Genomic DNA, 20,586 nt, shown 5'->3' with positions numbered 1-20,586 from the left:
CATTTATCTGTTAAGAAATTCAAAATACATTCTTGTGGCAATTGTGTTACATGAGAAGCAAGTCGATGTGTGAGTAGGGGACAATATATTTCCATATATCACCACAAAAAACATGAAACACAAACAACAAGTTCAGAGTAGTAGACAATCATGTCAGATGCATTTTGAATTAACCTTGTTTCAAAATGGTACCAATCTCACCAGGGCAGCAACAAGACATGAGCATCACAGATGAATTGATCGCTTCATGTTTACATAATATTGCTGAGATGGCTCACAGGGTGAAGCACCAGAGTTAGGATGGATATAGGTAGAGATGGCTGCGCGATGGGGGCTGGGGGACAACTTACCTGGGAGCTAGACTGCAGATGGGGAGAGGAAGAGGTAGAAGACATGGGGATGACGAGACAAGTGGAGAAGAAATTGACGCAGCACACGAGTAAAAAGTAAAAAAAAAAAAGAGACATTAGAACCAGAACATAAAGAAACAACCACAGAAAACAATACAGAGGATCGAGAGGAGACCACTGTGTCTTCAGTGTCAAACAACACGGGAGATTACAGAAGCTCCTGTGGCAGCTGCCGCTCTGCAGCCGGACACAGCTAATGCAGGATGCACCTTCTCGGAAAACATGGTACCATGTGCATCTGCTGCCGAGACATGCAGTCAGACAGGCAAACGTCAGCAGGGCAAAAGACAACATGGTCTCACAGAAATCCGTGAAATAGCCACGGATTTCGCTTAACTCAAAATCCGTGGAATAGCCACGGATTCGCTCAAATTTCCGTGAAACTGACACGGATTTCGCTACAATGCAAGTTAATGACATAGTCATATCCCGTGGCTATTCCAACATACAAAGTGATTATGTACATTCACTGAGTGAATATTTAGAAAATAAAACATATATTTCTCGCTACAAATGTGATCAAAATCCATTTTTATGCAGAAACTAAGTCAAAATATTGATTTTTCACTAAAAATGATAGAACTGTCCGCCATGTTTTTTGTTCTGACCGCTGGGACCTTGAAAGTCACGTGACTTGGAACAAACCAATAGCCACGGGATATGACTGTCATTAACTTGCATTCTAGCGAAATCCGTGTCAGTTTCACGGAAATTTGAGCGAATCCGTGGCTATTCCACGGATTTTGAGTTAAGCGAAATCCGTGGCTATTTCACGGATTTCTGTGAGACCAGGTTGCAAAAGAAGAAGGGAGGAGGACGGGTCTGAGTGCCGAGCAAAAGGAGGGGAAGCCAACAGTGGTTTGACCGAGAGAAGGAGTGAGCTAGTGAGAGAATTAGTCATGGATGCAGGGTTGTTCAGACAGAAGAGACCCAACTGGACTGACACACTTCAAGGTGGAGGGTTCAGTCCAGACCCTACCTACTACAGCACCTCACTCACAGAGCGCGTGTAGACCTGGAGCACAGCAGCTCTATTCATGCAGGCCACTAGGCTGATCGTTTCCCTTAGTATCTGGTAGAGCAAGCTAGGCAGGGCGAGGTGGGGCAGGTTGGGAGCAAGGAGGTGGGCACCGGGAAAAGACCACTAAAGAGAGAGGAGGGGGTCGTCGGGTGATGTTACTTGGAGGATTAGAAGGTGGGAGCTACAGAGGGTGACATAGGGTGAGGAGGGCAGATGGGTGGATGGAATGAGCAGGGGAAGCGTGCTCATGGCAGGAGGAGGCCTCAGCTTTAAGGACAGAAACTTCCTACATAAGTTGCAACAAACAGCCAACACCACAAAAAGACACAAGGGAGTGTGTTTGTGTCTGCAAGTGTGCATATGTGCTCTAAGATACTCCAATAAAGGACACTGAGGGACAAATACTACAGTACAGTCAACTAAAATGGAGGAAAAAGCAAGAGCAGTGGGGAAAATCACACCAAGGAAACTTATTCTAATGCAGTATACAGTGTAGTATTTACAGTATTACTAAGTATTAAATATCTACTGAACTTACTCATTTGGTAACTTTCAGGTACAATTGTGAAATTTTTACAGTTTATTATTTAAATTTAGTTGCTGGATGCTGAATCCTTGGTGTGATTGGTTATATTGCGTCACTTTACCATGCATCATTACGTAAACAGGCCACAAGGGAACATCTACGGATCAGATTATCAAAGGATCACCACAGAATATATAAACAATACAACATACAGTCATGGAAGAAATTATTAGACCACGCTTGTTTTCTTCAATTTCTTGTTCATTTTAATGCCTGGTACAACTAAAGGTACATTTGTTTGGACAAATACAATAATAACAACAAAAATAGATTAAAAAAAATAAGAGTTTAATTTCAGAGCTGAAAAACCATGGAAAATGGCTAGATATCAGCTCTTAAATTAAACGCTTATGAGCTGTTTTTGTTATTATTATTGTATTTATCCAAACAAATGTACCTTTAGTTGTACCAGGCATAAAAATTTACAAGAAATTGAAGAAAACAAGAGTGGTCTAATCTTTTTTCCATGACTGTATATGGCAAAAGTTTGGCATGGAGTTTTGTAATGGTGAGCTGGCTGAGGTACAAACCTGACTAAACTTTCAGGTTTGAACTTTATATTAACTGTGTTATTAAAGCAACTACAAGGAGTTTTTAACTGGTTCATTTCATATTGAGGCCTCTATATGACCTATGTAGGGAAACGAGACCACGAGTTATTGTTAATGCCTGTCACCAAACAAATCACTGCAAAATCAGACAAAAACACAGACCGGAAATGTCTATGTTTATATTTTCCCAGGCAAAGTTTAGCAATGAGTAGTACAAGTAGAGAAGACAGTTAAAAGTTGCCCTGTGGTTATGGCTAGTTTTACATAAATATACGATTAACGCTGGTGGCAAAAACAAAGCTTACTTTGTTTCACCATAATATATTCCAGTTATTAATCTTAATCTAAAATAAATTGCATCAAATGCACACAGTAGCCAGATCAAGATCTTTATGAAATGAGGCGTTTATGGAAACGCTGCTGCTTTTGTCGACAGCGGGCGCCAAAATCAACACACAATTAAAGTTCCTTGTAGTTGCTTTAAAGACGTACAGTAATTGTGCCACATCATATTCTATGATGCTGTGCTTTAATTTGTCATACAAAAACATTTTTTCCCAATCCCCATTCTGTCATCAGTGCACACACATGGAGGGCTTTTAATGCAGATTGCCACACGCAGTGTGAAAAAATAAACGTGCAGCATAAACTCAGGGCATATTCCACTGAACAAACACATGCTAAATAAATAAAAGCAAACATGAATCCATGGATCTTTGTATCATGTGTGCAGGTACAGCAGCAACACCACGAGCCCGTCACTCTGATACAAAGATGTGTGAATCCTTCAGACAGCAGGCAGACCCAGGCACACGGGTGAAACCAGATGCAGTTGCAGCAGTCGCAGTCGGAGACTTTAACCACGCAGCCGAGCTGAAGTGCCAGGGCAGAGCACTCACTTTCCCAGGAAATCCCACACCATGCCCCCTATCTGCTGGGGGGCAGCGGACACAGAAGGGAGCGGGTCAGGGGGAGCTCTGCCACCGGGACGAGGGGTGGGGCGGGGGGCAGAGGGAGGGGGGCTGGTGTTGGGGTGGGCACAACAGAAAAGGAGTTGCGTGGGAGATAGAGAAGAGATTTCGAGACCGAAGTTGAAAATGATCAATGGCAGAGGGTGAAGAGAGGGGCAGGTGGGCATGAAACGGAAGATAGAAAGGGGAAAGGGACAGAAAAAGTGGGTAAAGATGGCAAAAAAAAGGACAACAGGTCAATTAATCAAACACTACTAACAAATTAACATGACACAGAAACGAAATGGGCCCTATCACTGGCTGGGATGAACAACAGAACTGGTTTTAACACTAAGTAGAGGGAATGGGACTCTTTAAGTGGCGGGGCCAAGGGATGTAACTGGTCCTCATGCAGTATGACACGTCTTTGTCTCATCAGTTTAAATCCAAGTCCAGGTGAATCACGACGCTTTCCTCCATCAGACGAACCAAAGCGAGAAGCTGCTTCCAGTGCGGAGATGCTGGGCCAACGTTATACCGCACTGAGAGGTGAGCCAAGAGCTGATGAGGCCACCCGCTTTATTTATGTGGTCCATTAGCTGAAATCAGTTTGACCTCCTCCATTAAGGGGGTGACTGAGTGGCACTTTGTGTTCTAATATCACATCTAACAGAGCGTCACAACTTTTACGGAGAGACTTCTGTGGGTATCTCAGCATGCAGCTGCTGTCCATCGAAAGCTGCATTTCTGCGTGTATTATACAAGACCAGGACTGGATCCAGTGAGGAACACTGAGCCGACACAAACCCATGACGTCACACTCATACAGAACAACTGGAAAAATGACCGTACATGTTTACAAAGACTCACTGAAGTTCACTGAGAACATGGAAAACACAGAACACTTTCACGCTGACAGAAGACAGTAACATAATGTATTGTCTAGGATAATAGCATCAAAAGGTATAATGTATCTGTAACTACATCTACAGTCATAAAAATACTTTTCAGAAAGCATTAAAAGGTGCATTCATCCAAATTATTATTATTATAGACATTTTGTCGGCAGGTGAACAGGATTTTTGTTTGCTCACAGAAAGGCAGAAATCTTATAGTCTCAATCTCAATTTTTTAAAAATAAAATAGAGATAAAGCAAAAATGCAACACTAGATGTGAGAAAATCTGTTTTTCTGTCATTTTAGTGAATGAGCTGTTGAAAAACTTTACTATAGCTCTTCTTTCTGTCATATCTGGAAATGTAACAATTAGGGGTGTCACAATTATCCAAATCCACAATTTGATTACATGTTTTTCTTGGAAACACAGCTATGCCATTGTTAGACTATTGAGTCTGGAGTTGTAAAGTTAATCAACATTTTTCTTTTTTAATTTCTTTTTTAAAATATGCCACACAACGGCCATATAATGGACGGTTGTTTTTAAAAAAAAATGTATCACCGACCCTGCTTTTTTTGATAATAACATTTTAAAGTAATTTTTCAAATTATTTTTTGCTATTGAGAAGTAGACAGTAACACCCCAAGAGTAATGACAATAAGAAAAGGAGAATATATACATGTACAATGAGCTTTTTTAAAAAAAATTGGTTGGTGATTTTTCTTTTTATGGTTTCATGTGTGGGTCACTCTCTCTGTTGCAACTTGTATGGTTGTTTTTATTGTATATCTTGGCCTGGAGCTGAGAGGGTTTAAGGATATAATACAAAGTCGCCCATAAAGTTGGAATCAAATATTTTTTACCTCTTTCCATGAAATGATTGTGACAATTATTATTGACAGATAAAGAGTATATATCTTCTAAAAACTTTATTAATCAATCTCTTCCAAACATATCACAATAAAAATGAAACCAAAATGAAGAAGAGGATTGTGTCTGAAAACTAAATTACTCCAACTTTATGGGTGGCCATCTAAAACTGCAGAGTGATAACAGTTCTTCTTCTAGTACTTATTGTAAGTAGCTTTTGACAAAAACGATATTAACAGAACGTAAGAATACATCAATTTTGCCAAAATAACATACCCCTTATTTCTACTAACTATACCAATAGTAGACAACATATACTGCATAAAGAAAGGGAGATTGTGGAGATGTGTTTGATCTTGTTATTGTCTTTGTTATTGTTACCTATTTTGTTCATTGTTTTTCTTATAATATCCTATATATTGTTTCTGTAATTGGCTTTGGAGCAATCTTGAACCACAGTGGCGGTTTTACACAGGGGCCTACAGGGGCCACTGCCCCTGTGAAGAAGCCCTTGGCCCCTGCTGTGGCAAAATGTGTCAAATTAATAATAAAATGATCAATTTATAACGATGAACAATTCTAACCTTTTTTTTGTTCAAACAATATCTCATTGTACACAAAAGGAACCCAGAATGTGGACATTGTATAATAGTTGAATTGTCCAATAAATTGTTGTGATTGTGTCCAAATAATTGTTGGTGAGTGTCATTGTTTAAATCAATGTATTTGTATCTTCCAAATATACTTTAATGAGATGTTTGAATAAGCTAAAATAAAGGTTTTGAATGCTTAAATATCATCTTTGCCATTTTTTTATGTGCTAATGTGACCCTCTGATTAAACACTGGCCCCTCCTTGGCCCCCACAGTAAAACTGGTCTAGAACCGCTACTGTTGAACCACAATTTCCTTTTGGGATCAATAAAGTTCTATCTTATATTATGTTATGTTATGTTATGTTATGTTATGTTATCTTATGTAACTTGTCCAGACAGTCAGTATTAATTACCTTTCCAACTCAGCGATCTTCTTGTCCTTGTCATTCTTTTCTGTCTCCACCTCTCGTAGGATGTCCAGGAGTCTCTCCACCTCCGTCTGAGCCTTGTTGGCCTCGTCCTTGTAGTAGCCCACCTCCTTCTCCAGCAGCTTCACGCGGTCCACATACTCGGGGTTCCCCCTGGGGATGGACTGCTGCTCCACCTCGTGGGCCTTCTGCAGCCGCATGCCACGGGAAAGACACAAACAAACAGACATGCACACATGCACAAACCCGGAGATACACTCAGTTAACATTGTGACATCAACACAGTCATGCAGTACAGCACAGCATGTTTCACTGCCCACAGAAGAGAGATACATACAGTAAACTGCAGTCCATCAGTGTCTTATATTAACCACTCCCCCTGCTCTCCCTCTCTCTCTTTCTCAATGAATAAGGCAGAGTAAAATGTTGTGGACAAGGGCATCATTACTGGTGCTGGCTCATTAGCTTTAACAGAGCTATTATTTAGCTCCATTTAACAGCCCTCTGAGACTCCCAGTCACTTTGCACACTTGGTGAGTATGCAGAATACAGGACTGTGTATGTGTGTGTAAAGAGTAACAAATCAGTGGCAGTGAGATGCTAAAGCGTGATCCTGTCACAGACTAATCAGAGCTCTACTGCTCGGGGATTAATCTCAGCCTTATTGCAACAGTTTGTAACTCTCCATGAAGTACATTTACAGTGGTACACATCACCCTCGAGACAATATGCAGCCACACATGTCAACACAGGTCGCAAAAAGTGCAAGAGTTGTACAGCGCCAGAGAGCATCCACCAAAAAACACTGCAGTGACCTCCAACCACGGCTGATACCTCAGCTAACTGCACCACACTGAGACGAAAGGGAAGCGTGGCAACACTGACAGTGACAACATGCAACAAGGTCGACCAGGTCATGCAAACCCAACGAAGCTGCACAGTCTTTGTCATTGTCAATCAAAAAAATGGAGAAACAGAAGCAACAGGGACCAAGTAAATCTGTCGGCTGTCAGTAAGTTTCATATTTTAAGCATGAGGAGCGGATTTTTTTCTCTGTCAATAATTCAAATTATAAAATCAAGTTATTTTAGATCCACTAATCAATGTGGAAGTATATCAAAATATTGTCAAAAATAATTTTAATGGATGTGAGCATTTTGCTGAAGATGGGGTTTTAATGATGCGTGTAGGAACTCCACTTTATAACCGCTTTTTGATTTCATTTTCCTCATTTCTTTCTGTATTGATTTACCCTCTGTTTCTGTGATATATTGTGTTTGTTCATGGAAGCGTGGAAAATAAATCACCTCAGGATAATTACAGTTGAACCTGTTTTGCAGGTGTGATTTTACAAAGCTCCATAAAAATGTGTCAGTAATACGACTGATAAAATATCAAATGTTGGTATAGGCTTTATCAGAGCATCCCTCAAAACTATTTAAGACTTGGCAATGACTAGAATCCTAAAATACACATAATTTTATTTAGTAAAAGACAGAAAAAGACGTTTTAATTCAAATATTTCTGTATCACTGTCAAACAAATGGAAAAGTTGGAAAAAGTTCAGTTCCACAAAAGGGACATTTAGCCATGTCCTTTGACTTTTGGATTTGGGTCTTATGAACTAAATTGTGAGCTGCATGTCCCATGTGTACTTCCATGAAAAAGAAAGGTGTAAGCTCTGGGATATCAAACATCTAATGAAGGTCTAGTGACAAAAAAACTCGACCCAAGTGTGCAGAGTCAAGAATAAGAAAATCCTATTGTAGTTAAACGTATCATAGGTTAACAAACTACAGAGCCACAATTAAAAAAGTTCAGAAACCTACTCCCCTGCACCTGTTATGCAATAAAAGCTACTCTTTTTGTATCTTTGATTTCATCGGTTGCATGTTTTCATACAAAAAATGTTTTAAACACAACCTTGTCAGCGCTGCAGACCTGAAGATTGTAGTGTTGTGCATTTTATGTAATCTTGATTTGATTTTCTACACTGGTCATTTATATTTAAAAGGGTTGTAAATCTAGTTCAAGTAAATTGTTGCACATCATAGTCAGCATCAAATAAAATATATTTTCCCAACAACAAAATTGTGGCTAGTGAAAGTGCTGAGTGGATAATAACTGTGGAAAACTAGTGGCTGGTTAGCAAAATAAAATTATTAATGTCAAGCCCTGGATATAATATATAATTCATAAATAAAGTGAAATTTAAATTGTGTGTGTGTAGCACCAGTTTCACCACGTGTCACAAACACAAACAGTTGCAGAATGAGTACGTTGCACAGGACTGAGTGCAGTATAAAGCTCATTATATCAGTACAGTGCGATGGTCAACATGCATCTGGGTGGCTCGGTGGGTGAAAGCAGAACCTGTGCTCAGGGCTGGCATGATCACCATCTAGCACGTTTCAAAGAGTGGTCCTCATGCTTTCAATATGTGCCTCAGAGAGCTCAAGAGAGGAACTTACAGGATTGTTCATGTGACTGAATAGCTGCTCAGCTTGCTACATTGCAAACGGAGGGGTGGAGGAAGGGAGTGGGGCGGGAGAGCAAGTGTTAGGATTTAGTTTGAGACAGAGGAGAGAACAGCAGGATCAGACATGTTACAATACATGTTTGACAGAGCAGTAACATCGTCTCAGTACAGCACATGTTGTTACAGGTTAAGGGCGACACATCACAGACAAATGTAGAGGAACAGACATGGGGGCAGTCTGTGGAGTATGGAGGAGGAGGAGGAGGAGGAGGAGGCGGGGCGGGGTATTTAATGGACTGTCTGCTCCCTGCAGCAGCCGAGCAGTGCAGTCCGTTACAGGAGGAAAAAGCATGATGGTAGCCATTATCCTAATTAACTGTTTTATATAAGACAGGTTCATGTTTCTGGTTCAGTCCAGATTGCAGTGATAAATACAGAACAGGAATTAGCTTAATGAAGGAATATTGCTTTTCATCTTGTTATTATATAAGGGCAAAAAAGTGTGTTCTGTTGAGGAGTTTGAGGTTATTAATACAGATCTGATTCTCCCTGAAAACAACACATACTGTAAGGCTGTAGAAAAACACCAAACTCTTTTAATTCTAAGAATAAAAGGAGTAGATCACACTAACTACTTAATAGTCCAATCCATCCAAGTGGTGCCTGGACTCACAGATAGCTAATTATTTTTTTGACAGTGGACACGCAAGCTTTGTTTTTTTTTTATCTATAGTTCAGTGCAATTAATGAGGGACATCTGTATAGTCTTCACTCAGGGCTGAGGCGCTCCCCACAGTTCAGCCAAAGTTGAAGCATTTATTATTTATATATATATATATATATGTGTGTTCATGTTTGAAACACAACTTAATCATTCCATAATACTTTTTTACATTTTCTTTTGTTTATTCTTTCTGCAGCCAGTTTATATAGGGAGAAGTAGGCCGGTACAGGGTTTATTCATTTAATAATTTTATATGAAAAAATGAATGGATTTAATTGTATTTATATGTTTTGGAATTTCTTTTTTTAAATTTAACTTTACTTATATATTTCTTTTTAAATATAAATACAATTATGTTATATATTAAATATATAAAATTGTAAATTGTCAGTCTTTTTTGTGTTTTTTTCCCCCTGTGCCCTCACTAAACTCAAATGAAAAAGTTGATCTCAGTTTTCAAAAAGTTGTTAAAAAAAAACAAAAAAAAATTGTAATTTTGTGATTGAAAGTAATTTTTGATTGTAAACAGTGTTTGGCAAAAACCAACCATAGCACCACATCTATTTAGTTTCTGCTTCGGTGCTTTTGTTCATATCACACAATATAACTCAGCTGGTGGAGTTGTCGCAGTCGTCGTAGGATTGTTCTTTAAATCGTTTTCAGATGCAGATCATGGGATACAATCAAAAGCTTCAGAACATCATGGACCTTGTAGTGTATTGCCAACAGCTGTACATTTGCACGACCATCTATTTGTTATGATAAACCTCTGTGGTGCCATATCAGCTTTAGTGAATGAAGACTGTGGATTTAACTGCAACAACGTTGTGGAATAGCTGAGCTGTTGGTCCACTACAACAAAAAGGAGGGGCGACAGTGAACAGACCTGAATAGAGCACTACGTAACAGACAGACTTTTAAAAAATCCAAATAATTGACGTGTAATACTAATCTAAATAGAAAATAGCCTCAAAATGACTAATTATCTGTTTCATAAAATCCAAATCAAATCTACACACGAGCCTGATAATTGATTCTGCACTGTGAAACGCACACCTACCTTCTGCAACTGCGTCTCCAACTTACTACACTCCTCTTTTTTCTGCTCGATGGCGATCTCTAGAGACTTGAGCTTTGAGTCCTTCTTGAGACCAGAGGACGCCAGGGATGAAGCGTGTTCCTTCAGGTCGATGAGGCTGGACTGCAGGCGGACAAAAAGCACACACAGGCTCAAACCAGGAGGTCTAACTCGGCCAAAGGGCCATAGATAAGAGTGTTATACTGTAAAGACCTACTGAAAGAAAGAGGTGCACTATATGTTTTACAGTACAGCAGAGTAGAGAAACTTAAAGGCACAGCATGTGTACAATATGTAGCCATAAACCTTGACACACAGTTTCTTTCTCTGTGCTCACTGACCTCTTTCTCCGTTAATTCTATCTGCAGGCTGTTGACCTTCTCCTTCAGGTCCTTGTTCTCCTTCTTATAGGACTCCACTTCTTCCAGACGTTCTCTGTCTTCCCTCTCCCTTTGGTCCTTTAAACGCTCTATAATCCTCTCCTAACACACACACACATATGCATAAAGAATTAAAAGCATTACACTGAAGAATGCTCTAAAGAGCCAATTTAGGAGTTTAAAAAGTCTAAGCTGAGGGTGAGCAAAAAGACATATCAAGCGACTTAAGGGTAAGAGTAAGCTTTAAGAGCAGCTCTCATGTCCTCCTTTAAGTTGAGAGAACTGTCAAAAACAAAAAGCTTAACTTTGAGAGTCGAAGTTAACGGGGAGGATTGTTACTTTTATCTTTGATTTAAAGGAAAAGTTTGTGAAATATGCTTATTCGCTTTCTTATCGAGAGTTAGACAAAAAGATTAATACCAGCTTTTTGTACAGAGTACGAGGCCAACACCAACAGCTAGATAATCTCACTTTAGGGGTGGAAATTGATAATACTGTATTGACAACAATGCTATTATCAATACTATTTATCGGCATAATTCTTAAACATTTCCTTTTTGGATTACTTAGCAATTTTCTGTGTGCATAAAAGTAAAAAAAAGTAGGCCTATACAGGTTTTCTGCATCAACGATTATGTAGTTAATGCAAATATAGCATCAGTCTGCCTGAGAGAATATTTGTACAGTGTTTGCTTTCAAGAAAAGAAATCTGCCAAGCCTGCCTGTGGGGTGTTGAAGTTATTATAGCATAAGATACTTATCATCGGTAGTGTTAAATATGTAATAGTGGTTTGTCCGGATGTTTTTGACTAGTGTGGCACAGACTTCTGTAGGGACATTTGTGCAGACTCACTCACACATTGGAAGCTACTTTGATTACTAACATTGCGGTATCTTACGGTTTCTTATATTCCTGTGATACAATTTTAAGCCAATCATAGTTTAGCCCATTGAAGCCTGGAAAGCGGATACGTCGTTTTGTAGTATTTGTAAAAGCTCTCAAATACTTTTAGAATTTCATTTCTATTTGCTACAGAGGCTGAAAAATCTATTATTTAGTAGAAGCGTTGACACTTCTGTTGAATTTCCAGAAAAACTTCAGGTTTTAGGGGCTGATTTTAAAATCGCCCAGAGGTTTTACAGGCGTTTCAGGCCTGGGTTAAGGCCATCCCAGGCCACTCTCTGGACACGCCCCTGATACATAACATTCCTGGAATTTAAGTCCATGTTGCATAGAAAGAGTTTTCAGCATATTCTTAGTGTCTCCTCCCTTACTCGAAATGACAATTTCACAAACATTACAAGTGTTTATCATCTTTTTTCGTGAAATGAAGCCACACTTCAGGCCGTTTCTTCGTCTCCATCATAACTTTTCCTGTTGCAAATTTCCAGGAGCATAAGTTTGACATCATTGTTCCCCAATACACAACTGTCAGAAAAACATGCTTTCAAGCAGGTTCTCAACTGGAACCGGCCTTGATTCTCATCCCCAACAACCTCAGCATAGAACTGGCCCATGTCTGTGCAAAAGTCAAAAAAGAAATCCACCTAAGCCAAAAACAACCGTAAACCTTAATCTCACTAGTGAACACTTTTTTTGTTTAATCTGCACAAAAACTGTACATTTTTCATTGCTTGGTCACTAAGGATATGAAAGCTGTAGGTCATTTAACTCTCGGCAAGAAAGAGAAAACTGTATTTCCCAAATATGTAGAACTTCCAAGTCTAAACTTTAGATTTTGATAAATACAGGACCCGAATTCCAACTTAATTTGTGTCAGTGGGACAGTCACTTACTGTATGCTCTCATTAAAGTGACCTCCTAAAGAGGAAAAATGATTTAGTCATGCAGCAGCTGTCCTGATGCCACCATGCTGTACTATACCTTCTCTGACAGAGCCTCCTCCAGGGTGGCCAGAGCAGTGTCTGTGTTACTGGAATCGGTCTGCAGAGACTTGACCCTGTCCTTCAAGTTCCCCAGCTGCTTGTCTTTGTCCCGCAGCTGCTCCTGCAGATTCTCGATCTGACACAGGGAGAAGGAGGAGGAGGAGGAGGAGGAGGAGGAGGCCGGGAGGATGTTGGTGGCACAAGGGAGAGAAAAAAAGCAGAGAAGCAGGAGTAAATAGTTGATCTGAAATCCAAAGCAGTGTTTAAAGTTGGTGTAAGAGCCGGACTTGAAGATTAAAAAAGTCTTTGAAGATTAATACGTCTACAAACAACGTCATGCTCGTAGTTTGAAATGTGCCGGAGCTTTACTACGAAGATTTTTCCATTTCGAGAAATATATGAAAACTGTCAAACTTTCAACAAGAGTTTGAGAAATAGAAGAAGGAGTAGAATTGAATTTAAAGCAAGCTGCCATATGTGAGAAAAGAGGAAATGTGCATTAAGACTAATGTAAAAAAAACAAAAAAATGTTTTTTTAACTGGGGTTAATGAAACAATACCCATGCTTTAATACTGATACCGCTATACAGTCATGGAAAAAATTATTAGACCATTGTTTTGTTCAATTTCTTGCTCATTTTAATGCCTGGCACAACTAAAGGTACATTTGTTTGGAAAAATATAATGATAACAACAAAAATAGCTGATAAGAGTTTAATTTAAGATCCAATATCTAGGCATTGTCCATGGTTTCCTTGAGACAAACCAAAATCAGTACCAGGTTGTACCAGGCATTAAAATTAACAAGAAACTGAAGAAAACAAGGGTGGTCTAATAATTTCTAAAAAATATATATATTTCCATGACTGTATGATTAACATAAGCAAATTCCTTGTAGTCACTTTAAGACATTAAAATATGTGCACTGATCTAATATATTATCTGACTGATGCAACAGAGAAACCAAATACCCACACAAGGAGAAAACAAAGATTTAGAAATCACGAGAAATGACAAAGAGAGAGATGAAAGCGGATCTGTGAGGGAGGGGAGGTGTGATAGAAAAAGAGAAGAGAGAAAAAAAAGCAAAGGGAATGGGTGAGCAGGTCAGGGTGAGAGAGGGAGTAACACTCTGAGAGTATTTATAGCACACACACACACACACACACACTAGATCCAGTGAGGCAGAAATATCTTCTTGCTTGTCTTTCTATGGACACTTTCCCCCAGAGAGCAACAGAGACACTCTCACTCTTAATGGAGAGAGTAACCACTCTGCTTTGTATTTGACTGGTTTAGTCCAGGACACAAGAAGAGTCTGACTAAACAACTCGCTCCACGCTTTCCTCATTTCAAATTTGAAATTAAATCTGCAGCACATGGTCTATACACCGACACAGACCTCCGCCTACTCGTGTAACTTCTAAATAATGTAACAAAAACTCTGAGTGGTTAGTAAATGTTTTGGATGATTTTTCCAACATTTTGAGTCATATTTCCACCTTTGGACTTTAAAAACTCCTTTCATCCCTTCGTACATCCTAAACAGCAACATTTTCCTCCACTCTGATTCTCACCTTCTTCTGCAGGACATTGATCTTTCTTTCTTTGACCTCCAGCATGTCCTTCATGTCCCTGATTTCTCCAGCGAGAGTGCCCTTCTCCTCCGTCAAGTCCTGCAGCTGCTTGGTCTTTTTGTTCAGGAAAGATTCTTTCTCCTCCAGACGCAAACGTAGAGCATCCACCTGAAGCACAACACAGCCGAAATAAAACAATCTTAGACAATGTGGGTTTGACTGAAATTGAGTAAAAAGACACACAACATTTTCACATCTAAAGCTGTTATGGTTAAGTATTTATCCGTCTTATCTTAATCTCCATGCAGATGCAGAGGAACACAGATGCTAAGCGAGTATTTATTAGCACGTCGATGATCTTCAGTTCATACATTACAGCCACCGTAATACTTCCACAGTTATTTATTTATTGGAGCAGCTATTTGATGTTTTTCATGTTTATTAAATGTGCTGTGACAGTACACTGCGCATTACCGTTTCTTTGGTAGTGCCATGAGTCACAGTTAGCTGGAAGTCCCAAAGTAAGTAAAGTGCTGATATGATTTGCAGTAATAAGCCTTGGGCTCAGGGCAAGCCTATTATTTTCTCAGTTTGGCTTGGAGTATATGAAATGCTCGTGAGGCAGTGTATTGTTGTAGCTTGATTTACTGTATGTGTACAAACAAGTTAAGGGTTTTTCCATTACCTCTGTTTGCAGGATGGCAGCACGTTGCTCCTTGGCAGTGAGAGACTCTTTGAGCACCTCGATATGCTGTTTGCAGTCGGAGTTCTGGTTGTTGAGGGTCTCTAGTTTCGTTTGCAGAGCAAGCAGCTCCGACTCCTTCTTTGACAACTCCTGCTTCAGCTGGTCAATCTACAGACATGTGAAACAACATTTAGTACATGAGCAATGTGATGTTTTAGCATCACTGTGTGATCCTGATTTAGGCCACCTTCAGGGACACATTTCAGTCTAAGGACCAGTTAATTGGGGAGAGCTAGTCCCTCGTAAACAAAAGCCATGTCCACAGTTTGTTTTGTTTAATCTGATGTAGTTCAGCTTGTGTTGTAGCCATATGCTGAACAGTTTTCAGAAAATAAAAGACGCCGATTTTTACGTGAAACCTCAAACATGCATTTTGACAAATCTTCTGTTATAAGCTTTGGCTCGAAAAATGAATTGGTCTAACTCTGACTGTAAAGAAAATTAATGTAAATCTGTCTAATGTCCCAAAAAGTGACATAAGTAAAACGGTGTGTGTGTTTGTTACTTTTTGTCTAACTGTTGTTGTGGGACCGACATCAGTTTACACAGTCATATTGTGGGGACCTGCTGTACTTGTGGGGACAAAATAAAGTCCCCATAAGGTAAATCATTACATTTTTTTAGGCTAAGAACTAGATTAAAGGTGTGATTAGATTAGATTATATTATATTAGATTAGATTAGATTAGATTAGATTAGTGATTACATAGGGTAAGTCTCCAAGAAATTAATGTAATTTCTTCAAACACGTGTGTGTGTTTGTGTGTGTGTGTGTGTGTGTGTGTGTAACAGAGATAACGAGTGGGAAACCTCTTTTTACCAAACAGTGAGCGACTCTGTGCGGCTTTTGCACTGTTTTCATCAACGGCGCTCTCATTAAAAATGCATTTGGGACTGACTCCCCTGCATTCATCATATATTATACATCATCTCTATTCATGATTGATGAAAAGAGGACTAAAAATAGAATAACAAAACTGTGGCTGGTCTACGCCTGGTCGACTAATGTGAGGAGCGGTATGTAAACACAGAGTCAAAGCTCCAGAGAGACATACGAGCCCCAGAGAACGGCACACACACACACACACACACACACACACACCTTGATGCAGTCACAGATTTCAGGTAGCCCTGCTGGCGTCTTGACTGCAGCTTTAAGTGCTAAAACACAAGTTGTCGTGTACTCAGAGAGCGTGGGCTGATAGAAACACTGACAGGCAGGTGAATGCGGTTTAGTAAAAAGGAATCTGTGGCTCTGACTTCACTCTTTGAACATAATGTAAATCACAATCCTCTGTTGGGAACAGAATAATAAGGTAAAAAGCTTTCATACGTAATTAAGGAAGAAAAGTATTTTATCATGCCACAGCATGCGCTTGCTGATTTTGCCTTTTTTGGTATTCTCAACACTGAGCTCTTTAAAAAAAAAAAGCAGCAGAGAAGCATCTCTCAGATAGTTGCCAACAGGACACTTTGCTGATGACACTGAATGCTAAAGCAGCTAATTTAAGAAGCACATCAGCTTCATTTAGTATTCTGCTCTCTGCACGGCTCTATCTGCACCCCAAACCGCTCGATTGTTTTTCAGCCATATTTTCACAGGATCTGTATTTCATGCATAGTGCAGAGGCTATCTACCTTGGTCTTCATAAACTTAGAGTGGTTCTTGTAGACCTCCATCTGCTTGATCTCCTCCTCTCTGTCCTCTGTGTTCAGTAAGCCGTTCGCCTTCAGCATTTGGATCTCATCCTCCAGATCCCGAATGTTGCGCTCCAGAGAGGCAATTTTGGTGTCCTAAACACAAACATGCAGAGGAGACACACCTCAAAACCCAGACAGGCATGTCCATAAGTTGCATGCTGCAAATTAAGTCCAGAACAGATAGAAAGACTGACAAAAAAGATGTAGAGAGACTGAATGATAGAGGGAGTAAGAAAGGAGAGAGATGTAGCGAGATAAAGAGAGACTGGAAGAAGCTCTTTGGTGTGGCTGAGAGCAACTGCAGTATCTGTCGGTGAAATCAGAAGCTTTCTACCCAGCTCCTTGCAGCCGCTCAGAGGATTAATCACCATTGGGAAATATTGAGCACACATCCAGCACGGACGAGATCAGCCAGGACCGGAGAGAAACGTGTAGAGGGAGAGGAAGAAAAGTAACAAGCCGTAGCTTTTTGCTGTTGTTGCTTGCAGATCAATGCAGAATCCAGTACTGCGACTGTGAGTGCAGCTTTAGCTTCATGGCTTTTTAAATAAATAATACAACGTCTTTAAGATTAGCCATGGTCCATCTCCCTCTCCAACAGAGCATAGAGCAACCTTGTTCCTTCCTGTCTTTCTCTCTTTCTGTGTCTCTCCTTCTTTGCTCCTAGTGGCTCTGAACTTATGAACTTGTGGCCGTCAGCCGGGTCAGTCACAGCCCGCTGCAGAGTATCGTTGGAAATGTATCATAATGAGGAATGACAGACTATCGGCGAAGGATCTGAGGGGTTAATGCATGAGCATCACACATGTACATGCACTTCGCCCTGCCGCTGCATCTCACCTCCGTCTCCGCGTTACGAGACAAACATCAATGAAACTAACATTGCTGCAATAGATACAAGACACCGTACCTTAATAGGAGGGAGATTTTATTCCATCCACATGTAATCACTGGTACATCAACTTGGTCAGTAAATCTTGCTCTTTATCTCTCTTTCCCTGCCTCTGTGTGTCTCTCTGTCTATCTATCTTCCTGCATACTGGCCTCTCGCTGTCATAAACAACCACACCTGTTTCCATGGTAGCAGCAGGCAGGCTATATACTGTGCACTGTCTCTGGTGAGTGAGGAGGAGAGGGCGGGAGGGATGTAGGGGAGACGGGGAGGGAGGATTATTCGTGCTCCAGCATCAGCATCAACACAGCAGAGGGAGAGAGGAGAGGAGAGGAGAGGGGAGAGATGCAGGGTCTTCCTGCACAGGACAGGAGGAGGAGAAGGAGGAGGAGGCGGGTCTTCCCTCGCTCTATATGCAAATCAACAGGATCCCAGAGCACAGATGTCACATGACCGCGCCGGGGGAAGGCTGGGCCTCGCCGATCCAGCCGAGTGAGAGGGGCTGTGTCAGCTCAGCGATGATGTCATGATTTATTTTGAGGAAGTGATGTCAGGCCTCTGCAGTGAGGCTGGCGGAGTCTATGGCGGTACAACAAGTGATGATCTGAACAGACATTTTTTATATAAGCTATCTGCATGTTACATATTACAGCCGTGTCACTTTTAAAGAATAATATGCATGTTAAATATAATGTCATTGAGCTGAAGGCTAAGAGCAATCACACTTTATGTTGATGGGTGGGGTCTCTAAAACTGCAGGCTACCTTATGAAATATTTTCTAATGCAATATGAATGTTTCTCCCAATATTTAAATATCCCTTAATGTCCCCCCCCGAAGCTTTAAAGTTACATAAAACATTGCATACATATTCTTTCTCTTCTTGTTCTATTTTGAGTCAATTATTCAAATCTGAGATGCCATTTTAAGACCTGCACAAACCGCTTACATCAAATTGAAATTTCTAATAAATAGTTTGTGCATTATCTGGTACACTTTTTGCTATAATTCAGCTTGGCATATTTGGTTTCTTCAAAAACTTTGAGTACATTTCAAACAAAGCACTGCAGTTTTAAACACTTATATGCACAAAAGGATGCAGAAATAACAGAGTTGCAGTCTGTGATGTTGAAGAGTTAATTATTTAAATTAAATATGCCATTTCTTGTCATGAAACAAAAATGATGCGGCTTGGTGTGAGTGGTTGCTGCACCTCAGCTGTAATGTTGAACAGTAATATTGATTCTTGTTGATGTTTACACAACTGCTTTGTGAGCAGATACACGGTGTGTCTGTGTGTCTGTGTGTGAGAGGGAGATAGAGAGATGTGTCAGTGTGTTTACTATTGACTCAGCTGCTGGTGATCACAATAACAACAATAGATTCAGCAGAACACACAACGGTGCCGGCGTCTGTTTAGACATGCAGAGGGTTACATAATAAAAAGCCTGTAAATGACGGTGACATAAACACAGAAATACAACATCTGTCTTTAAACATCTGGTGTCAGACAGACTGTCGTTTGTCTGAAGAAATTAAGATGTTAATGCCCCCATGAATGATTTTCTGATGGTGACTGGTGCACAGTGGTGGAATATAACTGAGTACATTTACACAAATACTTCAGTGTCATTTTGAGTTATTGGACTGTTGCCATTTATACTACTTTATACTTCTTCTCCATTTCAACTGGGGGACAAATACTTTTTTCTTCACTGCATAATAAGTCACTACGACCCTGAGTTTAAAAGTTGGGACGCTGCCTAAAACGTAAATTCAAATATATATAAAAAACAAAACAAAAAACAAAACTCAGAATGCATCATATTCTGTGTGCATATACATACAAAAATATATATATATTTTAACATGTTTTCAGTTAAATATATGTCACAAAGAACAAGCAAATTATCCTTTTTTGTTTTAGTTAAGTATTACACAACATCCCAACTTTTTAGAAATAAAAATGCTTTGTTGATTCAGATTAAAATAAAATAAAAATAATCACCCAGTAAATTATGATGTATTTTTATGGATTAAGCTACCCAGTTATATAAAAAGCTGTTAAAAATAATAATAATAATAATAAAAAACAAAAAAAACAAATACAATACGTGACAAATACATTAAAAACAAAATGTTTAAATTAGCCCCACCTTTAACCAGCTGCATCAGTTGTGATGCTTGCATATTAATGCATTGTTCATTAAGTACATTTTTAAGCCAATATAGTTTCACTTTTACCTAAAACAAATTTGTATGTAGGACTTTTAACTAAGTAATTAAATATTTCAATACTGTGGTATTGCTTCTTTTTTTTTTTTACTGAAGTAAGCAATCTGAGTACTTCTTCCACCACCACCGCTGCTGCTGCTGCTGCAGTTACATTCAGGCTGTATACTGTGAGTCAGGTTCTTACTTTCATCTCTATGATGGTCTGCAGGGCCTTGGTTTTGCTTGGATCCTGATGCAACTGATTTCTTCTGTGCAGTTCCTTTTGGAAAAGATACAACGTTATGTGGCACCAGTAACAGCAGAATCTATTGTAATGTCTACTGAAAGCAGGATTACAGGACTGGAGAAGAAACAAAAAAAAAAACAAATGCATATAAAGTTTGTCTTTCCACATGTAAGCTGTTTAATGTAATGGGTGTGCTCTGTAGTTTTTACTTTGTACATTATATAATCAATATGCTAGAATATGAGCCGCAGAATAGAGCATATTGATTATGAGAGGCTCGGCACTGCCCTCTAGTGACGACAGACTAGAAAAACAGTTTTCCTTGTCCATTGAATCCCATAAATGAATTGGTGGA

At 39.6% G+C, this 20,586-nt stretch overlaps 1 protein-coding gene across 2 annotated transcripts in view; it reads right to left on the bottom strand.

Annotated features, from left to right (window-relative positions):
* erc2 (ELKS/RAB6-interacting/CAST family member 2) overlaps positions 1-20,586 on the bottom strand; it is a 54,602-nt gene that overhangs the window by 10,447 nt on the left and 23,569 nt on the right. Inside the window, exons 4-12 of one of the 2 annotated variants that reach the window (XM_059329262.1) lie at positions 20,190-20,264; positions 16,817-16,972; positions 15,120-15,287; positions 14,435-14,602; positions 12,856-12,993; positions 10,932-11,072; positions 10,573-10,713; positions 8,781-8,816; positions 6,295-6,497 (exon numbers count right to left, since the gene is read on the bottom strand). In XM_059329262.1, coding sequence (XP_059185245.1) covers positions 6,295-6,497; positions 8,781-8,816; positions 10,573-10,713; positions 10,932-11,072; positions 12,856-12,993; positions 14,435-14,602; positions 15,120-15,287; positions 16,817-16,972; positions 20,190-20,264 — 1,226 coding nt within the window. The remainder of the gene's footprint in view (positions 1-6,294; positions 6,498-8,780; positions 8,817-10,572; positions 10,714-10,931; positions 11,073-12,855; positions 12,994-14,434; positions 14,603-15,119; positions 15,288-16,816; positions 16,973-20,189; positions 20,265-20,586) is intronic. The other variant, XM_059329263.1, reaches the window with a different exon arrangement.

Source organism: Centropristis striata, chromosome 3 (genome assembly GCF_030273125.1).
Source record: "Centropristis striata isolate RG_2023a ecotype Rhode Island chromosome 3, C.striata_1.0, whole genome shotgun sequence".
NCBI classification, from domain to species: Eukaryota; Metazoa; Chordata; class Actinopteri; order Perciformes; family Serranidae; genus Centropristis; species Centropristis striata.
The sequence above is the reverse complement of the archived record's forward strand: the minus strand, read 5'-3'. Positions and strand labels throughout refer to the sequence as shown.